General features: G+C 53.3%; 2 protein-coding genes across 5 annotated transcripts; one reads left to right on the top strand and one right to left on the bottom strand.

Moving 5' to 3' along the window:
* Positions 1-102: 102 nt before the first annotated feature.
* On the bottom strand, positions 103-6,882 carry IFT20 (intraflagellar transport 20). 3 transcript variants are annotated; one of them, XM_047833813.1, is made up of 6 exons: positions 6,725-6,882; positions 3,148-3,196; positions 2,854-2,982; positions 1,606-1,691; positions 980-1,083; positions 103-513 (listed from the first exon to the last, which is right to left on the bottom strand). In XM_047833813.1, exons 3-6 carry the CDS (start codon positions 2,978-2,980, stop codon positions 432-434), a joined length of 399 nt encoding a protein of 132 aa, XP_047689769.1. In that variant the 5' UTR covers positions 2,981-2,982; positions 3,148-3,196; positions 6,725-6,882; the 3' UTR covers positions 103-431. The 3 variants fall into 3 exon arrangements, with proteins under 3 accessions (XP_047689769.1, XP_047689767.1, XP_047689768.1); XM_047833811.1 differs by lacking the exon at positions 3,148-3,196 and having other exon boundaries at positions 6,725-6,881; XM_047833812.1 differs by lacking the exons at positions 3,148-3,196; positions 6,725-6,882 and adding an exon at positions 6,486-6,707.
* Positions 6,883-7,043: 161 nt separating this feature from the next.
* On the top strand, positions 7,044-18,411 carry TNFAIP1 (TNF alpha induced protein 1). Of its 2 annotated transcripts, none has more exons than XM_047833803.1 (7): positions 7,044-7,243; positions 10,991-11,308; positions 11,918-12,087; positions 12,506-12,595; positions 12,672-12,724; positions 13,683-13,878; positions 15,756-18,411. In XM_047833803.1, exons 2-7 carry the CDS (start codon positions 11,104-11,106, stop codon positions 15,990-15,992), a joined length of 951 nt encoding a protein of 316 aa, XP_047689759.1. In that variant the 5' UTR covers positions 7,044-7,243; positions 10,991-11,103; the 3' UTR covers positions 15,993-18,411. The 2 variants fall into 2 exon arrangements, with proteins under 2 accessions (XP_047689759.1, XP_047689760.1); XM_047833804.1 differs by lacking the exon at positions 7,044-7,243 and adding an exon at positions 10,049-10,778.
* Positions 18,412-18,521: the final 110 nt, after the last annotated feature.

Raw genomic sequence — 18,521 nt, 5'->3', positions numbered from 1 at the left:
CCTGCTTCGTTTCGTGGCCTGGGGGCTAGAGCGTCCGGGGTTCCCTTACAAGGTGTTCCATGTACACTTCAAGGGCAACAGGAAAAGAGGCAGATCAAGCCATTTGAAAACAATAATTTATTGCTCTTCCTTTGAAAGCTTTGTGACTTTACAAAAAAAAAAGGGTCAAAATTTACAGACTGCTCAGTTCAGGCTAAGAGTGCCAAGAGGTGAGAGCCTGGAGCACTGTGGCCACGGGGTAACTGCCCAGCAGATGTTCGCTGACATTTGCAACAAACCCCCCAGACTTGCTTACTGCCTTCAGAGATGCTGCGTTTTTTCCACACCATCTCTCAGGACATACTTGGGTCATTGGTCAAGTCACTGGATTGGTACAGAGGTTTTTTGGGTTTTGTTTTTTGCCCGGCCTGCTATAAAATGAAATTTCCAGTTCATTTCTGAAAAATAAATTGGTCAATAAATTCATTTTGTTCTGCTTCTACTTTACACAAAGCTTCATATTCAACCCGATACCTGAAAAACAAAATTGTTAGAAGCCCTAAAAATGGATGAAATAAACCGTGGACTTAATTCTTCTAGAGAAGAATGTAAGCGATTTAAACGATCCCAAGAAATGGTGTGAGTTCATAATGAAGAAGTTAGGGTAAGAAAGAAAGAAAGAGGCGAAGCCCAACCCAGGGCCACCCGTGAGAAGTCTCCAGGTCTTTTCCTCTAGGAGAGCTAGCCAGCTTCACGGACTCGCTACCGGAGCCTTCTAGCTCCCAGACCACTAGAGGTGGTTTTGTATTAACAAGTGTCCTTTTCCCTTCTCATTAAACAGGACTTGACTTTATTTTTTTAAGTCTTCAAGTCAGATGGCAAGTGGGACCCTGTTCCCGAGAGGACAACGGTGAAGAATAAGGACAAGAGATGGCCACTCAAGAAGGAAGAATAGAACTGCAGTCGAGCAAAGAACTTTCTTTGCACCCTCACCTCTTACCTTTCAAGCTGCATTTTCTTTTCTGCTATTAGGGCTCGGAGTTGCTGCTGTTGGGCCTCCCTCTGCTTTGCTATAGATTTGAGCAAGTTCCGAGCACCGATGGCCTAGAAAGAAGGTCGTGGCTTCGTTAAAACCGTCTTCAGCTAAGTCCTCAGCCGAGGGAGGGCCACTCGGGGGCGGTCTCGGTGCCCAGCCGGGGACAGACCGTCGAGCCCCAGAGCTTCTGGAATAACCTGATGAGACCTGCATCGCAGCTCAGGGGCAGATCCGCGAGTCCCCCCGCCCCCGGAGTCTGGCACACGGGTGCCAGTGGCCCCTCTGGTGCACCATTGAGCCCTGTGTCCTTTGCCGGGTCACTGACCCCCCCGTATGCCTTCTTCACTTACAAAAGCATAAGACCACCCATCTCAGCGATGTGAACATGAAATGATGACAGTGCACTAGCATAAAAGAGTTCGACTAGCGGAAAGAGTTGACTGGGAATTGTTACTTAGAATCCCGTTTTAAGTAAAGAAAATAATCCCTTCCCCCCCCCCCCCCCCCCAGCAAGAAAAAGTCCAGCGGGTAGGAGGAGAGGCTGGTGAACCGTGTCCCAGGCCAAGATGGAGAAGACACGCTCATCTTACCTTCATCTTCTCGTTTTCTGCTTCTTTTGCCAGCTGGTCAACAAGCTCAATTAAACCACCAACTATTTTCTGAAACTGGCCAATTTCTTTTAGGGGAAGAACAGAAAACAAAATGTTTTATTTTCTCTGCATCATCACTCCCTTCGTGTTCCCTTGTGGCGAGAGCAGGGCTAACGTGTGTCCGAGCGGTCTGGCGCACGGGCCTAGAGTCTTCCACCCTTGGTCTAAACCCAGAGGAGGGTGGCCAGGCGCTCAGAGCTGGAGCAGGGCACACTTGGACCTTGAGTCCCAACTGAGCCAGCCGGTGACTGTTGACCTCTGTCTGTGAGGCTCCCGGTGGCCCATCCTCCACACAGACTCCATCCTGCCCTCCCCAGGAGTGACAGGAAGCACAAGGGGCATGTCCCCAGAAGGACGGACTCAGGACGTGAACACAGTCTCCTGACTGGCCACAGATATGGCCCTAGGTTTCAGTTAATGGTGGTGGTGGGGGCAGGGGTTTGCCCACGGAGGGCAGAGCTAATAAAGAGCTCAAAGCATTCAGGTGCTAATCTCCCATTCGCTTTTTTCAACGTCCTTGGGTGTGGGGGGACCTCATCCTACTGAGGAGTGAACCAGGACCCAGGGAGGAGGGACGGCATGCAGTCAGAAGACTGGCAAGGGAGCCCAAGCTACCTTTCACCAGCCAAGCTCTCTGCAGACTATGGCGTGCCCAGAAGGCTCAGAAATCCCTGCTTTAACCACACGTGCTCTGTATCCGCTGCTCTCGGGTGCTTGCCTCCTGGGACAGGAGGTGTCCTGGATATCCAGCTAAAATAGGACTTTGTTGAGTCTGTTGAGCTACTTCTAGAGACTCCAGTTAATCAATTTTCACGCCAAGTGATGGTAATCCCGCGACTGAGAAAACTATTTCTTCCAAGAATCGGGAGTACCTAACTACTCCCACCCCCAAGCCACAGTTCTGCTTCCGTGAGGTTCAAGGTTTCCGAGAGGGAAGAAAAGCAACGATGGGACATCCTCCACATCTCACCATTTGTTCCGTTTGGTGCTCTGTGTGGGGCCACATGGGCGCATTACAGGGTGGGCAGACGAGGTGGCTAGTACATGGGAATCGATAAAGGCGGGGCTCCACTTCCAGGGAGCCACAGCTCCACTCTGGCAGGGACAAGAGCTGGGGGCTGGGCGGGGGCGGGACACAGTTGGAAGCTCAAAGCTGAGTGGCACCACGTCTCCCCAAATGACACTCACTGTCCACAAAGTCCTTGCACTCCTCCTTGAGCTCTGTGGTCTGCTGGGTAACCTCAGGGTCCAATACCCGCAGCTTGTTCAGCTCATCAAAGTGCAGCCCCGCTTCACCCAGGATGTCCTTGGCCATAGCTGTGAAGAAACCAGGCTGAATCCCCAACCGCTTCCCAGCCACCCAAGGAAATGCCTGCTCCCAGGCCAGCCCCGCTCCCGCCCCCAGACACCAACGCCAAAAACCCAGATGCTCTTCCTCCAAAGGCTCCCCCTTCCCTCTGCCTCCACCTCTCTGAGCCTCACCTGTTTCCCTTCCAGCTTCCCTAGAGGAGAGAAGTTCTGCTCTGAAGGGCTGAGAGTGGCAGCCGGGAGGAGGTGTGTCATAGGAGCAAGGGTCAGGAAAGAATAAAGTCCAGCTGCTTGTCACAGGCACCGTTCATTCAACACACATTTCTTGAGTGCCTTCTACAGGCCAACACTGCTAGATGCTGGGGGTACAAAGATGAGTGGAGCATGGTGCCCGCCCGGGAGGAGCGCATAGTTTAGCTGGAGGAAGACAGACACGTAAACTGAAAAGTACACTGTGTTAAGTGCGTTTACAGAAATATCGCGCAAGCGCTGGAGAACACAGCGGTCAGCTTGGGGCGGAGGAGTCACATTTGAACTAAGCGTGAGAAGCCATGGCATATTTATCCCCAATTAGGTGCCCAAAAGGACATGAAAAAGCTTTTCAAATACAGTACTGGAATAACACCAAGAGCAAACGAGGAAATCTGCGTGAATTAAAGATCAGAGTTGAAAAAGAAGCCGGGAGGAAGAACCTTACCCACAATGTACGCCACAGGCTACCGTATGCTTGCCTGAACTCAAGGACTAGAGTGGGTTCAGTCTCTCTCCAGCAGAAAACACAAAAAGGAATGGCGTGTCAGCAAGCACATACCAAGTAAGGAGGCTGGGGAAAGGCATTCCAATCAGGGAAAATAGCACAGACACGAGCCTGAAGTCACTGAGCGGCCTAGAATATGGAAGGACCGAGGATGTGGCTGAAGAGGTCAGGAAGACCGTGTGCGCCAAGCTAAGGCATTTGGGTTTCTTTCTGTGGGCAGGAGAACCAGCAGGGATATCTTTTCCCCTCCCAGGCCACCTTGAACTCCTGGGTCCAAAGGATGCCTCAATTCCGGGAAACTGAAAACGCACCCTCATTCTGGCTCAAAACAAAACAAAACAAAACGGGCGCCTGGGTGGCTCAGTCGGTTAAGCATCCGACTCCGGTCATGATCTCACAGTTGGTGGGATTGAGCCCTGAGCAGGTGCAGAGCCTGCCTGAGATTCTCTCTCTCCCCTCTCTCTCTGCCCCTCCTCCACTCACGCACACTCTCTCCCCTGCTCTCTCAAAAACCTAAGTAATAGGGGCGCCTGGGTGGCGCAGTCGGTTGGGCGTCCGACTTCAGCCAGGTCACGATCTCGCGGTCCGGGAGTTCGAGCGCCGCATCAGGCTCTGGGCTGATGGCTCAGAGCCTGGAGCCTGTTTCCGATTCTGTGTCTCCCTCTCTCTCTGCCCCTCCCCCATTCATGCTCTGTCTCTCTCTGTCCCAAAAACAAATAAACGTTGAAAAAAAAATTAAAAAAAAAAAACAAAAACTAAGTAATAAACATTTTTTAAAAACCCCCAAAAAACGAAAAAATGAACATTAAAAAATAAAATAAAATACACAAAAGGACACGCCCTGTCTACAAAGGGAGGCAATGCTACTTAGGGCTAGCCATTGGCTGCTATACCAATTCCAAGACCCCAGGTCTTCCAAAGGCTACCACCACCTGGTGCTGTGCCTGCCCTTTCCTCTGCCCCCACCTCCCCCAGCTGTTTCCCTTCTGGCTTCCTTAGAAAAGTTCTCTTCCACATGGGGTGACTGTGGGAGTAACTTTCCAGAGCAGGTATACCATAGGAGGAGCGATGGTTAAAAAAAGAATTCAGTCCCCCGGTTACCAGAACTGATTTTCAAGACAGCCAAAAATCCAGATTTATACATGACATCTGACTTTTAAAGGAAAGCGCTGAATTCAAATATTTAAAGGCAATACCACATCCAACACTGTGGGCCAACAAATGCGTGTCTACAGACTGTCTGACTGTGGCCCAGAGCCTTTCGGCTACTGGACGGAAATAGGTTAGCATCTTCCTTTTGAAACATTTTAATCATCCCAAGCTTCCTTTTAACCAAGCTTAAAAAAAAATTTTTTTTTAAAAGTTGATTTATTTTTGAGACAGAGAGAGACAGAGCATGAACAGGGGAGGGGCAGAGAGAGGGAGACACAGAATCTGAAACAGGCTCCAGGCTCTGAGCCATCAGCCCAGAGCCTGACGCGGGGCTCGAACTCACGGACCGCGAGATCGTGACCTGGCTGAAGTCGGACGCTTAACCGACTGAGCCACCCAGGCGCCCCTTTTTAATCAAGCTTTTTATTGTTTTTAATATAGTTGCCTCTCGAAGTACTTCTTTTTTTATTTTTCAATTTTAATCAAGCTTTTTAAAAGGTCTGTCTTCCTGCTTTTTCTGTGACATTTACACATACAGTCTGAGCACTGAACACCTACCAGGTGATTAATCAGACCAACTGCTCTAGAAAGCTTCCAGTAACCCGAGGGAGCAAATAATCTGCTTCGACTGCCACTCCCGTCCCTGAGAGGAGGCGTTTATTCAGAGACACCTTCTGAGTCCCTGCTCTGGAGACAGAGTAGTGAAGACGATGCTTCAGTTCCTGACCTCTGGACAGAGAGTAAACAGATAACCACAAATTGTGACAACAGTATGAGGAAAAGCACTCGGTGAAGATCCTGAAGCTAAAAGAAATGTAATGCCTTCCAAGAACCCAAAGCCTAGTGTGGTTAAAACCCAGTGAACAGGGGGAGTGCAGAACAGGGTAAGTCTAGATGGGGAGGCCAGCGCTGGTTCATGGAGGGCTCTGAAAGCCGCAATCAGGAGCCCGGATTTTATCATAAGGGTAGCGGGCAGCCAGCAGATTCTCAGCAGAGTGGTCCTATCTGCCTTTTGGAATGATCACTGTGACCCAGGATGGAGAATGAATTGGAGGAAACAGAAGAGGGAGGCTACACCTACTTTGGTTCATCACTGTAACCCTAGCATCTAGCACGGTGCCTGCACATACCGAGTGCTTGCACTCAGCAAATGTTTGTGGAATGAATGTGGAAATAGAGAAGGCTCTTACAGTAACGAAGGCTTGGAGCTGAAGCAAAGTGTTCCAATTTGCGACGTTATGTAAGGCGAGTTGATAGCATTTAGTAAAGGACTGGATGAACGTAGGAGTTTGGGGATGAGGGAAGGAAAGAGGCCAGATTTCCATGTATCTGGCTTGAGCGCCAACTGGATGTTTGGAGGGCAGAGTTGAATGCGATGGATAGGACCGGAGAAGGAGGGCAGGGTGAGGGTTCCCAGCCAACTATCAGATTCTTTTCCAACTCCCACCACACGTGCGTGTCTGAGCATCTGAGGAACACCGGGCACAAGAGCCGCATGGAGCTCCCAGAAGATGACAGCGGCGACACTCTCCGCCCCAGTTCCACTCCCCGCACTGCAGGCGCCGTCGGCGGGGTGGGGGGAAGGGGCACGGGACATACATACACAGTTAGGAAGACCTGGGTGGTGGAGCTGGCTGTCCACACTACGCAAGCGCCTTGAACTTATCTGAGCCGCAGTTTCCTCACAAGACCGTTGTTAGCATCAGCGCGTTAAGTTCCAGGCCCAAGCTGGGTGTAACACCGCTCGCAAAGAACCGCGCGGAGTCCCCACGTTTCTTTCGGCCTGTCAGATTCACTCGCCCCGGGTCCGCCCGCGTCCCCCGGCCCGCAGTCACTGCCTACCTGCCAACCCCGTACCGGCGGCGCGCTGCGGCCCGGGCTGATTCCGACAGGCAGCTTCTCTCCCCAGTTAGCGGCAGCCGGTGCCTCGCCCGCCGGCCTCAGCCGCTGCCACGGATACAGGACCTGTTTACCCACAACGTCATTACCTGACTGCGGAAGCACTTACCCCGCCCAGCCCGCAGAGCCTGCTGGGAAACAGAGGCCCGCGAGGAGGGTCGGCTGCCTACAAGACCCAGAGACCTTTGCGCCGGAAAGGCCGCAGGAAGTAGCTGTGCGTTCTCCGTGGAGTGCTCCCAGGAGCCCTTCCCTCCCCCCGTGATTGGGTGCTGGGCATGCCCGGCCGTGGAGTCCGAGGCTGCCGGGCGGGCGGGGTTGCGCCGCGGCTCGGGGCGGGGTCCGCGCGCGGGCGAAGGATGTGAGCTCACAGCCCGGGATTGCTGGCGGGCAGGCGGCCACAGCCCAGGGCGGCACGGGGTCGGTTTGCAACCCAGCTAGGAGGAGAAGCGCCCCCCGCGGACGGTGAGAGCCGGGCTGAGGTTGCCCTGGGGGACAGGATGGACGGGCCCGGGACTGGAGCAGAGAGCCCCACCCAGTCCTGGGGAAAAGGCATGGAACGGCTTAGGGGAGATGGAGAGCTCACATCTTCCACTGGGATGGGTGTCAGAATCGGTCTGTTTCTCGGTGGTGAGGAGGGGTGCGGGCCAGGGAAGACCACAGGGAGGCTGGGTCTCGCCAAATCTTTCCAGACCCTTTGGACGAAGCCTAAGATTTACACCTAAGATTTCTGCTGGATCCGCCCCCTCAACCCAAGATCTGCTGCCCCCACCCTAGTGTGATGAACTTCTGGGTCCTTCTTCCTTTAGGACCCCACCTTTTTCCATGGCCGTGGTTGTTTTCCTGCCCTTAATTCTGCTTAGCTTCCCATCAGCCTCGCTGAGAGAGACGGATACGCCCTCAGCCCCAGGCAGACATCCCCAAATATCCACACACAAAGTCCGGAAGGAACAGCACTGAGGCTATCAGTGGAAACTTCATTCTCAGTGGAATTACTTTGTGGGGCGTCACCTGCCACAAGATTCCTGGAGCCCATTGGTCTGGGAAGAATCTGAGCGGGCGGCATCTGAGCTGACGTGGTCCAGGGCTCAAAGCAATTGCTTTGTAGGCTCCGTTGGCCGCCGCCTGGCCTTTGAGTTCCTTTACTTTAGCAGACCATAGGTGCGCTATCTTTATCCTGGGGAAATCGGGGCCAGACACAAAATACACCTGGAACTTGCTAAAACCTGTTAAGGGGTGGATTTATTCCTTTGGGGTGAGTGGAGGAAGGTGATTTCACACTATTCGTGTGTTACTTACTTACTGATTGGGCAATCCGCCGGTGAGGGTTCATCTCATCCTTGGGGCAAGTGAGTCTCAGAAATTCAGAATTGCACACAGCAACCACTCTGGCCCTTTTTTGGACGGACATTCTTCCTAGGGACCTACCTAAATCTTTTTTAGGGACAATATCAATCTAACTGACCTGTATTAAATACTTTAAAAGGTGCTTGGCATTGTGCTAAGTGCTGTTTTGGATAGCACAGCAGTAAAGTTGGGGAAGCCAGCACACTGCTCCTGTATTGAACTTGCAGGAGGTGATGTGTAACTGTAAATGTTTGCGTGTTGTGATAACTACACGAGGCAATTTCACCTTTTCTCGGGTCTCTGTGACCAACGGTGGAGTCCAGGCCTTCATGTCTTGCCTAGACTGCTGCTTCCTCTGGTCTTCGCACGTGCTCTCTTGCACTCTTTAACAGTCCATTCTCTACACGGCAGCCAGAGTGATCTTTTCAAAGTGTGAGTAACTTGGATCCTATCACTCCCCTGCTTAAAACAGTCCAATCGATTGCTGTTGCAGTTAATATAAAATGCAGACTCTTTCGGGGCGCCTGGGTGGCTCAGTCGGTTAAGCGTGCAACTTTGGCTCAAGTCATGATCTTGCAGTTCACAGGTTCGAGCCCCACATCGGGCTCTGTGCTGACAAGTCAGAGCCCAGAGCCTGCTTCAGATTCTGTGTCTCCCTCTCTCTCTGGCCCTCCCCTGCTCATGCTCTGTCTGTCTCTGTCTCAAAAATAAATAAAAACATTAAAAAAATTTTTTTTTAAATTTTTTTTTCAATGTTTATTTATTTTTGGGACAGAGAGAGACAGAGCATGAACGGGGGAGGGGCAGAGAGAGAGGGAGACACAGCATCGGAAACAGGCTCCAGGCTCCGAGCCATCAGCCCAGAGCCTGATGTGGGGCTCGAACTCACGGACTGCGAGATCGTGACCTGGCTGAAATCGGACGCTTAACCGACTGCGCCACCCAGGCGCCCCTAAAAAAAATTTTTTTTAATGCAGACTCTTTAAATTTTTTAATGTTTATTTACTTTTGTTATTTTTAAAATTTTTTAAATGTTTATTCATTTTTGAGAGAGAGAGAAAGAGAGAGAGCGCGTAAGTGGGAGAGGGGCAGAGAGAGAGAGAGACACAGAATCCAAAGCAGGCTCCAGGCCCCCAAGCTGTCAGCACAGAGCCCGATGCAGGACTCGAATGCAAAAGCAGTGAGATCACGACCTGAGCCGAAGTCGGACACTACCCACTGAGCCACCCAGGCGCCCCTGCCTAAAATGCAGACTCTTTAATATGATCTGGCCCCTGCGTTACCTGACTTTACATCAAGCCAAGATGTGCACTAGACATCTTGGCCTTATTTCTGCTCCTAAAACTTGTGTCTAACTGAGAAACTTTGCACTTAACTCTCCCATCTGTCTGGAATGCGCTTTCGGACTTCAGCTGGAATGTCGCCTTCCCAAAGAGGCTTTCCCTGTACTAATTAGTACTAATCCCTAGTCACCCTCTTGTCACTAGTTTATTTACTGCATTTCTTACCTTCTGGAACTGCTCGCTTATGCATTCATTTTCTAGCTAATTGTCTGGATCCTCCCCCTAGAATGTAAGCTCCGTGAGGCCATGACTTATTGTCTTCTGTATCCTCAGTGCCTGGCACATACCAGGGGCACAATAAATGCTAACTCTTATTGTTTTTCTTCTGGTTAACACTGGGATGCTTCTTTATACTCCTTCGAGGCAAGGTCACTATCTTTTCATCTCTCTGTTCCTACTGCTTAACCTAGTAGGCACTCAGTATTGTTTTATTGCTGAATGAATTAAATGAAGTAATGTATATATTAAGTGCCTAGATTAGTACCTAGACCATAGTAAACATGCAGTGGATGTTTGCTTTTTTTTTTTTTTTTTTTTCCCAGTGAATGCATTTTAGTGATTCCTTAGGAGACCGAAGCATATAGAATCTAGATCACGAGGAGTGACCTGGCTGTGCCCTCCTTTGCTTCCTCGCTCCTCCCTCCTATGAATGCCTGTCAGCGTTTCAGTTTCCAAATCACTTAATTGCTTTTAGATTTATCATCTGATCCTTTGGAGCCCTTTCTCCCCAGTCTTGTGGGTAGAGCGAAAGGAAGAGATGGGGCTGCTGGGCCTCCTCTCAGGAAAAAGAAGTAAAAATAGCCATCCTGTCGTTGTTCTCTCCTGAAAAGTGGTGACAATTTCAGGAACTTGGGACAGGGCTGGGGCCAAGAAAGGGGAAGGTCAGGAAATCCCCCTGGGGCCAGAGTAACCTCTGCCAGGAACATTGGACGGTGCCCTCCCGCCTGGCTCATTCCGGGTTCTCCTGAAGCTGCTTTTACTTTCCTTTCTGAGGCCAGACTCCGGGCGGCGCTCACAGTCAGCACTGGTGCGGGCTGCTTCTGAGCCTGGAATCTTTCGAAAGGAAGCGCATCCTGTCCCTCTGGCTCCTGGGAATCTCCTGCGCTGGCAGGAGTCCCAGTAGGTTTGGCGGGAAGTCTTGGGTCCTGGGAACCTTGGGAAGAAAATAATTGGAATAGGACTGTGGATCCCCAGGGTACAGACTTCTGCTGCCCAGTCTGTGCCTCCAGCATCTCCGACTAACTCCAGGGGTTTGCTAGACCTCCTTGCTGCCTAGAGCTGAGCCAAGTCTCAGGGAGGCTGGTGAGATGGTGAGTGGGCTCTGGGAGACTGCTCTGGTTCCTGGTACCGGAAACAATAGCAGGAGTGTCTTTTGCTATTGCCCTAGGGCCTTAGCCTCTGCGAGGTCTAGGCAGCGGTCAAGGAGAGAATGACTGCACGGTCTCCTGGGATCTCCTGGCCCCTCTCGGCTGAGGGCTGTCCTCTGCTGACTCCTGTCTCCTCTCCCATCTCCTGTTCACAGTGCTGAGAGTATGAGGCTCTGGCCTCTACTGGCCGCCCACTCGTGATCCTTCCACCACGGCGGAGCCTTCCAAGCCGACCTCCTGCCGTGTGGTGATCTACCTGCAGCGGGAGATGTCAGGGGATACCTGTCTGTGCCCAGCGTCAGGCGCCAAGCCCAAGCTAGGCGGCTTCAAGGGAGGCGGCCTGGGCAACAAATACGTGCAGCTCAATGTGGGTGGCTCCCTGTACTACACCACCGTGCGGGCGCTAACCCGGCACGACACCATGCTCAAGGCCATGTTCAGCGGGCGCATGGAGGTGCTGACCGACAAAGAAGGTGAGGCGTCGGGCTTGTTGGGCTGGCTTGAGGAGGGAAGGAAGTGTCCCTGAGGAAGTGCCTTTGGGGCAGCGCTTAGGCCTGGCAGAACTAGACTCTAGATCGACTTTTCCTGTTGCCTAGTACAGGACTCCTTCACCTGGAGTCCTCGGTAGAGCTTCGGGATTCTTGGAAATCGGACGTGGAATGGTGTGTGCTTACCCGCTTTCCAGGGAGGAGATCCATACTTCTTAACTATTCACAGAGGACTAGATTCTCACGGGAACCATTGCTGTAGTGACTGGGCAGTACACGGAAGACAAGCAGGGCCCGGGGGTTTCCGTGCTCCCGGGAGGCGGGCCTGAGTCGTCCTCGTCCTGAGCTTCGGCCTCTGTGGGCTCTCTCAGGGCCCGGAGGGCCTCCGTCCCCACAGCACGTGCCAGTTCTTGGTCGAAGAACAGCCACAGGCCTAAGAGCTGGAGGTTGTGTTCTGCTTCTGTTACCCTATGGTGGGGGCTCTGGGCTTGCATGCTGCTTACCACCCGCCACCAGGCTTGTCAGGTGGCCTTCTCCTGCTGCTTGTGGCCTGGAGGCAGAGAGTCACCGTCTGGGGCCTGTCTGCATCCCCAGGCTGGATCCTCATAGACCGATGCGGAAAGCACTTCGGCACCATTTTGAATTACCTCCGAGATGACACCATCATCCTCCCGCAAAACCGGCAGGAAATCAAGGAATTGATGGCTGAAGCAAAATATTACCTCATTCAGGGGCTGGTGAACATGTGCCAGACTGCTCTGCAGGTACGGAGATACGGTCGCGTTAGGTTGAGGAGGTAGGGAGTCGGTCCTGTGCTTTGGGGACACTAAGGTCCAGTTCCCGAAAGGCTGTGTGACGAGTGCCGTGAGTCCAAACCAAGTTAGATACACCAGGTGGGTGTTGCCCAGGCCAAGGACACTGGCAGCCGGTCCATTTGTAAGGTGACGGACTCAGGCGGTATGACTAGGCCCAGCTTCCGGTTTCTATGCCTTGATATCTGGATTTTAGGTTTTCTGGAAACGGGGTTCTGCCTGCGGGCTGGCAGTTTCTGTTGCCAGATGCCTCCACAACAAGCAGAGGGTGGCCTTGGCATAGGGGCTCTGACGGCTCCTGGGGAAAGCCTGGCTTAGCCTGGCAAGCAAGAGAGCTCAAAAAAGATTCTCGGCTGTGTGTGTCACCCAGGACAAGAAGGACTCCTACCAGCCCGTGTGCAACATCCCCATCATCACATCCCTGAAAGAGGAAGAGAGGCTCATCGAATCCTCCACCAAGGTACTGGCACCTCTGAGGGCTGCGGGCAGGGGCGGATGGGACCCTGGCCTGGCCCTCACGCTCTCCTCCCTCCCAGCCCGTGGTGAAGCTGCTGTACAATAGAAGCAACAACAAGTATTCCTACACCAGGTAGGGTGGGCATCTGGGGGCCGAGGGGGCGGGCGCCGGGGCTGGGGGAAGGCCCGCAGAAGTAGCTAGAACGACGGGGCGGCAGACCCAAGAGAAGCCGCCTGCACTCCCGGCAGGGCTGGGAAGGGCCCAGGTCTCAGGAGGGAAGAACGGAGAGTAGAGGGAAATCAGCAGAGGCGTCTGGAACCTGGCGCGGGGCCCCGGCTGAGGATATAGATGAGAATGAACACGGAACAGCCCCCTACCCCAACGTGCCACGTCAGGCAGCTTGCCAGGTGTCTTCCCAGCATTAACTTATGAGGTGGACGAGGGCGTAAGCCAGCCATTGTGCTTCACTGCCGGGCCACAGTTAGCTAGACCCAGAAGGCCGCAGGCTCAGTAAGTCCTGTGGACGGGCCTGTTGCCAGCATCACCCCTACAGCAAGGGAGGGGATCCTCCTGCCTCGATGGCAGCGAGACTCCTTCCTTGTGGGCCTAATGAGAGGAGACCTCCCTCCTTCAGTTCTTTCTGCTTTTACTTGTTTTTTATGTGTGGAATTTTTTTTAAGTTTATTTTTACTTAGAGCGCACGCGTGTGAGTGCATGCAAGTTGGGGAGGGGCAGAGAGCAAGAGAGAGCCCCAGGCAGGCTTTGCATTGTTAGTGCAGAGCCCGATGCAGGGCTCAAACTCTCGCACCATGAGATCATGACCTGAGCCAAAGTCAGACGCTTGACCAACTGAGCCACCCAGGCGCCCCTCTCTCTGCTTTTAACTGAAGGCCAACTCCCCTCTTTTTCCTCACGGGCCCCCAAACCCAGAGGGTGCCCGTGACCCTTTCTCTTCCTGTTCCCTCTGGCATCTTGGCTTTTTCTCAGTTGTGCATGATGGGGAGGGACAGAGAGGAGACGCCCAGCTAGCCCCCTCTCTTGTGCCAGAACCTCATTCCTGGGCCCACCGGCCTTCATGGCTTTTTTTCAGCAACTCTGACGACCACCTGCTGAAAAACATCGAGCTGTTTGACAAGCTCTCCCTGCGCTTCAACGGCCGCGTGCTCTTCCTCAAGGACGTCATCGGCGATGAGATCTGCTGCTGGTCCTTCTATGGCCAGGGTCGCAAGCTGGCAGAGGTGTGCTGCACCTCCATCGTGTACGCCACGGAGAAGAAACAGACCAAGGTGTGGCGGGCTTCCCTCTGCGTGGGGGGGACGGGACACACAGCAGCGCAGCCCCAGCTGTGCCTTTCACCACAGGGAGCAAAAAAGGAGTGTGGTTTGCTCTGTCTCCCCCAAACCCACGTGATGGTGCTGGGCAGTTCCAGGAGTTCGGGGAGCGGCTGGGGAGCGCTTTTCTGGGTCAGCTGAGAGGCAGGGGCCGCCGACCAGCAGGGGACAGCGTGGTGCAGGGGGAAGGACCGGGTCTTTGGAGTTGGCCCAGTTCAGGTTTGAATTCTGGTTCCGCCATTTACTAGTTTTCTGACATCGTCTGAGCCGTTTAAACCACGTGAGCCTCAGCTTCCTCATCTGCAAACATGGGGACGACAGTGTGAATTTACCAGAAGCAGAACAAACACGAGACAGTTCCCAGGAGGAGCGGTGCAGGCTGGCGGAAGCAGCTGCTCTGATCTCTCCTCCGGCCCCTGCTCCTTGTGGGTTCCTGGTCACTCAGCTCAGCCTCTGCAGTGACCACATGGTGCCGGGTACGGGAGGGATTTGACAGGGGACCGTTAACACGGACCCCGCGAACCCCGTTCTCCCGGGCTGCAAGCGGGTGCTGTCCTCCCCAGGGAGTTGCTGCCCCGAGAATGTTTGTATGGGGGGCGGCAGGGCTTCGCTGAGCCCGGAGGGCAGCTCGTGTGGGGGACGGTCACATGTGTGAGGGCTCAAAGCCCCGAGCTCGTGTAGCACCTGCACGGCCACTGCAGTGCCTCCAGCTGGGCGGTCTGAGGGTTGGGGCAGGGGGGACAGCTTATAGGAGGTGGCCCTGCTTCCTCCTGTCATTTTGGGGGTGGGACTCCCATGTGCACGTTTCAGCGGAGTCAAGATTCAGGGACAGGTCTCTGTGGGGGCTGGTTACACTGTGGAAGTGGCAGCAACACCCGTCACCTTCCTAAGTGCTTTCTCTTCCGTGAACTTTTTTTTTTTTTTTTAATTTTTTTTCTTTTCAACGTTTATTTATTTTTGGGACAGAGAGAGACAGAGCATGAACGGGGGAGGGGCAGAGAGAGAGGGAGACACAGAATCGGAAACAGGCTCCAGGCTCTGAGCCATCAGCCCAGAGCCCGACGCGGGGCTCGAACTCGCGGACCGCGAGATCGTGACCTGGCTGAAGTCGGACGCTTAACCGACTGCGCCACCCAGGCGCCCCTTCCATGAACTTTTTGAGCCCTCGCACCACACCTGTGAGACAGGCCGGGCTGGAAGCTCAAGTTAGGCTAGAATTCAGCTGCCTTGAACGCCATCCCTTTTTTTTTTGAGAGAGAGAGAGAGAGAGGGAACACAAGTTGGGAAGGGGGGCAGAGGGAGAGAGACAGAATCTCAAGCAGGTTCCATGAGTGTGGAGCCCGGTGTGGGGCTCGATCCCGTGACCCTAGGCTCATGACCTGAGCCAAAACCGCGTCGGATGCTCAACCGACCGAGCCATCCGGGCACCCGCCCCCCGGTCTTTCATGTAATGTTCACAACTCTGAAGTAGATATGAACCCTGATTTTTTTACACATGTGGAAACCGAGGCCCGGCAGCTAGTAAATGGGGGGGCCATGTTTAAGCCGAGGTCTGACCACAAAGCTCAGGCCCGACCCTCTACACGTACTAGTCTGTTGGCCTGGGACTGGGTGGGGCACGGGCAGCGCGCCACGCTCTGGCACCCTGATGTCCACAGAGCGCACCTCCTCACATCTTCAGAGAGGCCTCCCTCCCTCACGGGCCGGAAGGCCATCTGTCTTGTGAGAGAGGTCAGGCGGCCCGGTAGAGCCAGCACAGACCCAAGGGCCCGGACGTGCAGCTCCCTCTCGTGGAGGAAACCTCATGGGGTTCTCTCGCCCCCTAATCCCAGGTGGAGTTCCCAGAGGCCCGAATCTATGAGGAGACTCTCAACGTCCTACTGTACGAGACCCCCCGAGTCCCCGACAACTCCTTATTGGAGGCCACCAGCCGTAGCCGCAGCCAGGCTTCCCCCAGTGAAGATGAGGAGGCCTTTGAACTGCGGGACCGTGTCCGCCGTATCCACGTCAAGCGCTACAGCACCTACGATGACCGGCAGCTCGGCCACCAGTCTACCCATCGTGACTGACGAGACCCTCAGGGAGTCAGGGCACAGGACACCCTGTCCCCCCTCCTGTGGAACCCTGCCCCACTGGCCACCCCACGCTGCTGCTGGCTGGGTTTCTGTCCCAGCACCCAGAGGCATGACAGGAAGTCAGAGGGCCTGAGCAGGAGAGGGACCACCTTCCTTTGCCCTGCTCCCTGAACACTTCAAGATGACCAAGTCCTGGACCCTTTGCTCGCCCTTCCTGACAGGGAGCTGCTGCTGCCCCCGGGGCCAATGGACTGACCAGCCCACCTCCCACAAAAACATTCCCCTTGGCCCTTTTTGGAGTACCGCTTTGCTCCACTGAGGGGCTACCTTTAGGCCTTTGTTGAGGTCCATGGGGAATGGGTTCGTTCTGGTGCTGTGGAGGCCCAGTTTCTCACAGAAGGTGGGGCTCCTTCTTCCTTATGGTGTGTAAGCACAGGCTTCACAATTTTGTTTTTTAAAAAATTATCTAGGAAACGAATAGTTTTAAGTCTGTAACAATGAGGGCACTGGGTATTTGTGCTACCCCTTGAGGGTGCCAGGACCCTGGGCAGGGCAGAGCCCTTGGCCTTTCCTGATGCCTTTGGGATCAGTTTCTTTAAAGCACTTTGTACTTTTATTCAGGAGATTTGTATTCTGCCCTGACCCACATCATCTTTTTCTGACCGTAACCCCCTCTTTCCTGCAGAATCAGAGAGGGGCTAGAGAAGCAATAAAAACAAAACAAAAACCACCACCACCAAAAAAAATTTACTAGCTTTGGCTTTGCTGGGCTGCCCAAGCAGGTGGCCCAGAGAGCCCACAGGAAGGATGTTTAAATTGGGAACCGTGGTGCTAAAAAGGCCCATGAGAAAGGACATTTTACCCCTACATCTTAAAGTCACATAACTGACTCTTAGGGTCTAACATGATTGCTCTTTTTGATTCTCTTGCCCTCAAGGCATGCTTTGCTTTACTCACCAGAAAGCCAAAGAGCCACCACAGGGGCCAGGGGCAAGAGCCACAGTGGGAAGGCCGTGGAGCCTGTGGGCACTGTACTTGGATGCCCATCCGAGGACAGTGAGCATGAGCTCTGCGTCCCAAGCAGCCCTGTGCAGGGATGGCATGTGCTTGGTCATATATCCACTGCCCCCACCCCATTCTCCTGGTTTTGTGTCCCGGCCGAGGGCGGTGGTTCTGCCTAGTGCTGAGCCTGGATGCAGGGTGCTGTGAGCAGCCTCAGTCCCTTGAAAGGTTTCTTCATTTCTTTCTTGTTGGGTCATATGGCCACAGAGCTGCCAAGCACCAGCTTTTGGGCAAGGGTGCAAGTTCCTCCTCAGGGCTTTCGGTCACTGCCTTCTGTTTGGCTTGGCCCTTGGGAGGCTGCTTATCCAAATTCTTTTCCAAAAGAATGCTATCAGGGAGGGATCAGCCAGCCTAACAAAACAGCGTAGCCACTGGGTAGTAGCCACCTGGGAAGGAACACAGGTTATCAGGTTCATCTCTCCAGACTGCTGTCACGATAGCTAAGTGGCCTGCTCGTGGCTGACCCGATGGGCAAATGCCAGGCCAAGGTTAGCAGACACCCACAAGGACCTAAAATGACATGATGGGGCTGGAGAACTGTGACTAACCAGGCATTTACACTTGTCACAGCCTTGAAAATACAGACTTTCAGGCAAGGCACCCTGGTCATCGGCTCAAACACTTCTTTCAGCCTTCACTGGAGTAACAAGATGAAGACAAATCCATTTCTTTGGCCAGATTCCGGCTTTGGCTTTGTGGCTTTCCCACAGAGACTGGAATGCTCCTGCCGGAGGCCACTGGCCTATTTCCTCCACTGCCCTCCTGAAGCCTTCTAACGCTCAAGGCCCAGCTCCCCACTTAGGTATTTTAATGCCTGTCCTTTGACCTCCCCAGTCCTGCAGCCTCTCTTTACTGCTTTGACATTTACATCCTCAGCTGTCTGAGTGGTGACCTGTCTCTTCCTGAGAAAGCACAGTAGTCCTGGACTGATGGAAACTATCTCCTTGGTCTTAAGAAAAATACTAACATTGAAATCACTGAAGTAACTTTAGCTTCTTTAGCCAGACTTTGTGGCATAAGGGCTTGGAGAATTTTCTTTTGAGTTCCTCAGGCCCAAGCAGAAAGCAGCTCTTGGTTTTGTGTACTTTTCAACTCTGAGTAGCCCAGGGAAAGTAAACAGAAAGCATAAGTGAAGTCAAACCTTGTCGGTTTCTGAGAAAACCGGAAACTTGCTGGTGACCCCATGTAACCAGTACCGGGTGTTCCTCGATTTCTTACCTGACTGACCTCTGCCTAAAGAACGGCCCAGAACTTCTTTGTCACATAACTGCAATTCTTTGTTGCTCAGCCTAGGTGATGGAAACAAACACTAATTTCTAATAAAATCGTGTTACGCTGCAGTGGCCCGCAACTGTGCTCACGGTGGTTATAGCTGGGTCAGCGCAGTGCTATGGCCCTGGTTCTCATGTTTCTGTTCACCACCTTGTGTTTTCCCTGCGTCACAATCCTATTGCACTCCGT

Source organism: Prionailurus viverrinus, chromosome E1 (genome assembly GCF_022837055.1).
Source record: "Prionailurus viverrinus isolate Anna chromosome E1, UM_Priviv_1.0, whole genome shotgun sequence".
Taxonomy (NCBI): domain Eukaryota; kingdom Metazoa; phylum Chordata; class Mammalia; order Carnivora; family Felidae; genus Prionailurus; species Prionailurus viverrinus.
Note: the sequence above shows the minus strand (reverse complement) of the source record. Positions and strands in the feature narration are given on the sequence as shown.

Excerpts from the sequence above, each read along its gene's own strand:
- IFT20 (XM_047833813.1), bottom strand. The coding sequence starts at position 2,980 with ATGGCCAAGGACATCCTGGGTGAAGCGGGGCTGCACTTTGATGAGCTG. Across the intron at positions 1,692-2,853 it reads GTGCAAGGACTTTGTGGACA|AAATTGGCCAGTTTCAGAAA; the intron begins GTGAGTGTCATT and ends TTCCCCTAAAAG. Across the intron at positions 514-979 it reads AAGAAAATGCAGCTTGAAAG|GTATCGGGTTGAATATGAAG; the intron begins GTAAGAGGTGAG and ends TTTGTTTTTCAG.
- TNFAIP1 (XM_047833803.1), top strand. The coding sequence starts at position 11,104 with ATGTCAGGGGATACCTGTCTGTGCCCAGCGTCAGGCGCCAAGCCCAAG. Across the intron at positions 12,596-12,671 it reads TCATCGAATCCTCCACCAAG|CCCGTGGTGAAGCTGCTGTA; the intron begins GTACTGGCACCT and ends CCTCCCTCCCAG. Across the intron at positions 12,725-13,682 it reads AACAAGTATTCCTACACCAG|CAACTCTGACGACCACCTGC; the intron begins GTAGGGTGGGCA and ends GCTTTTTTTCAG.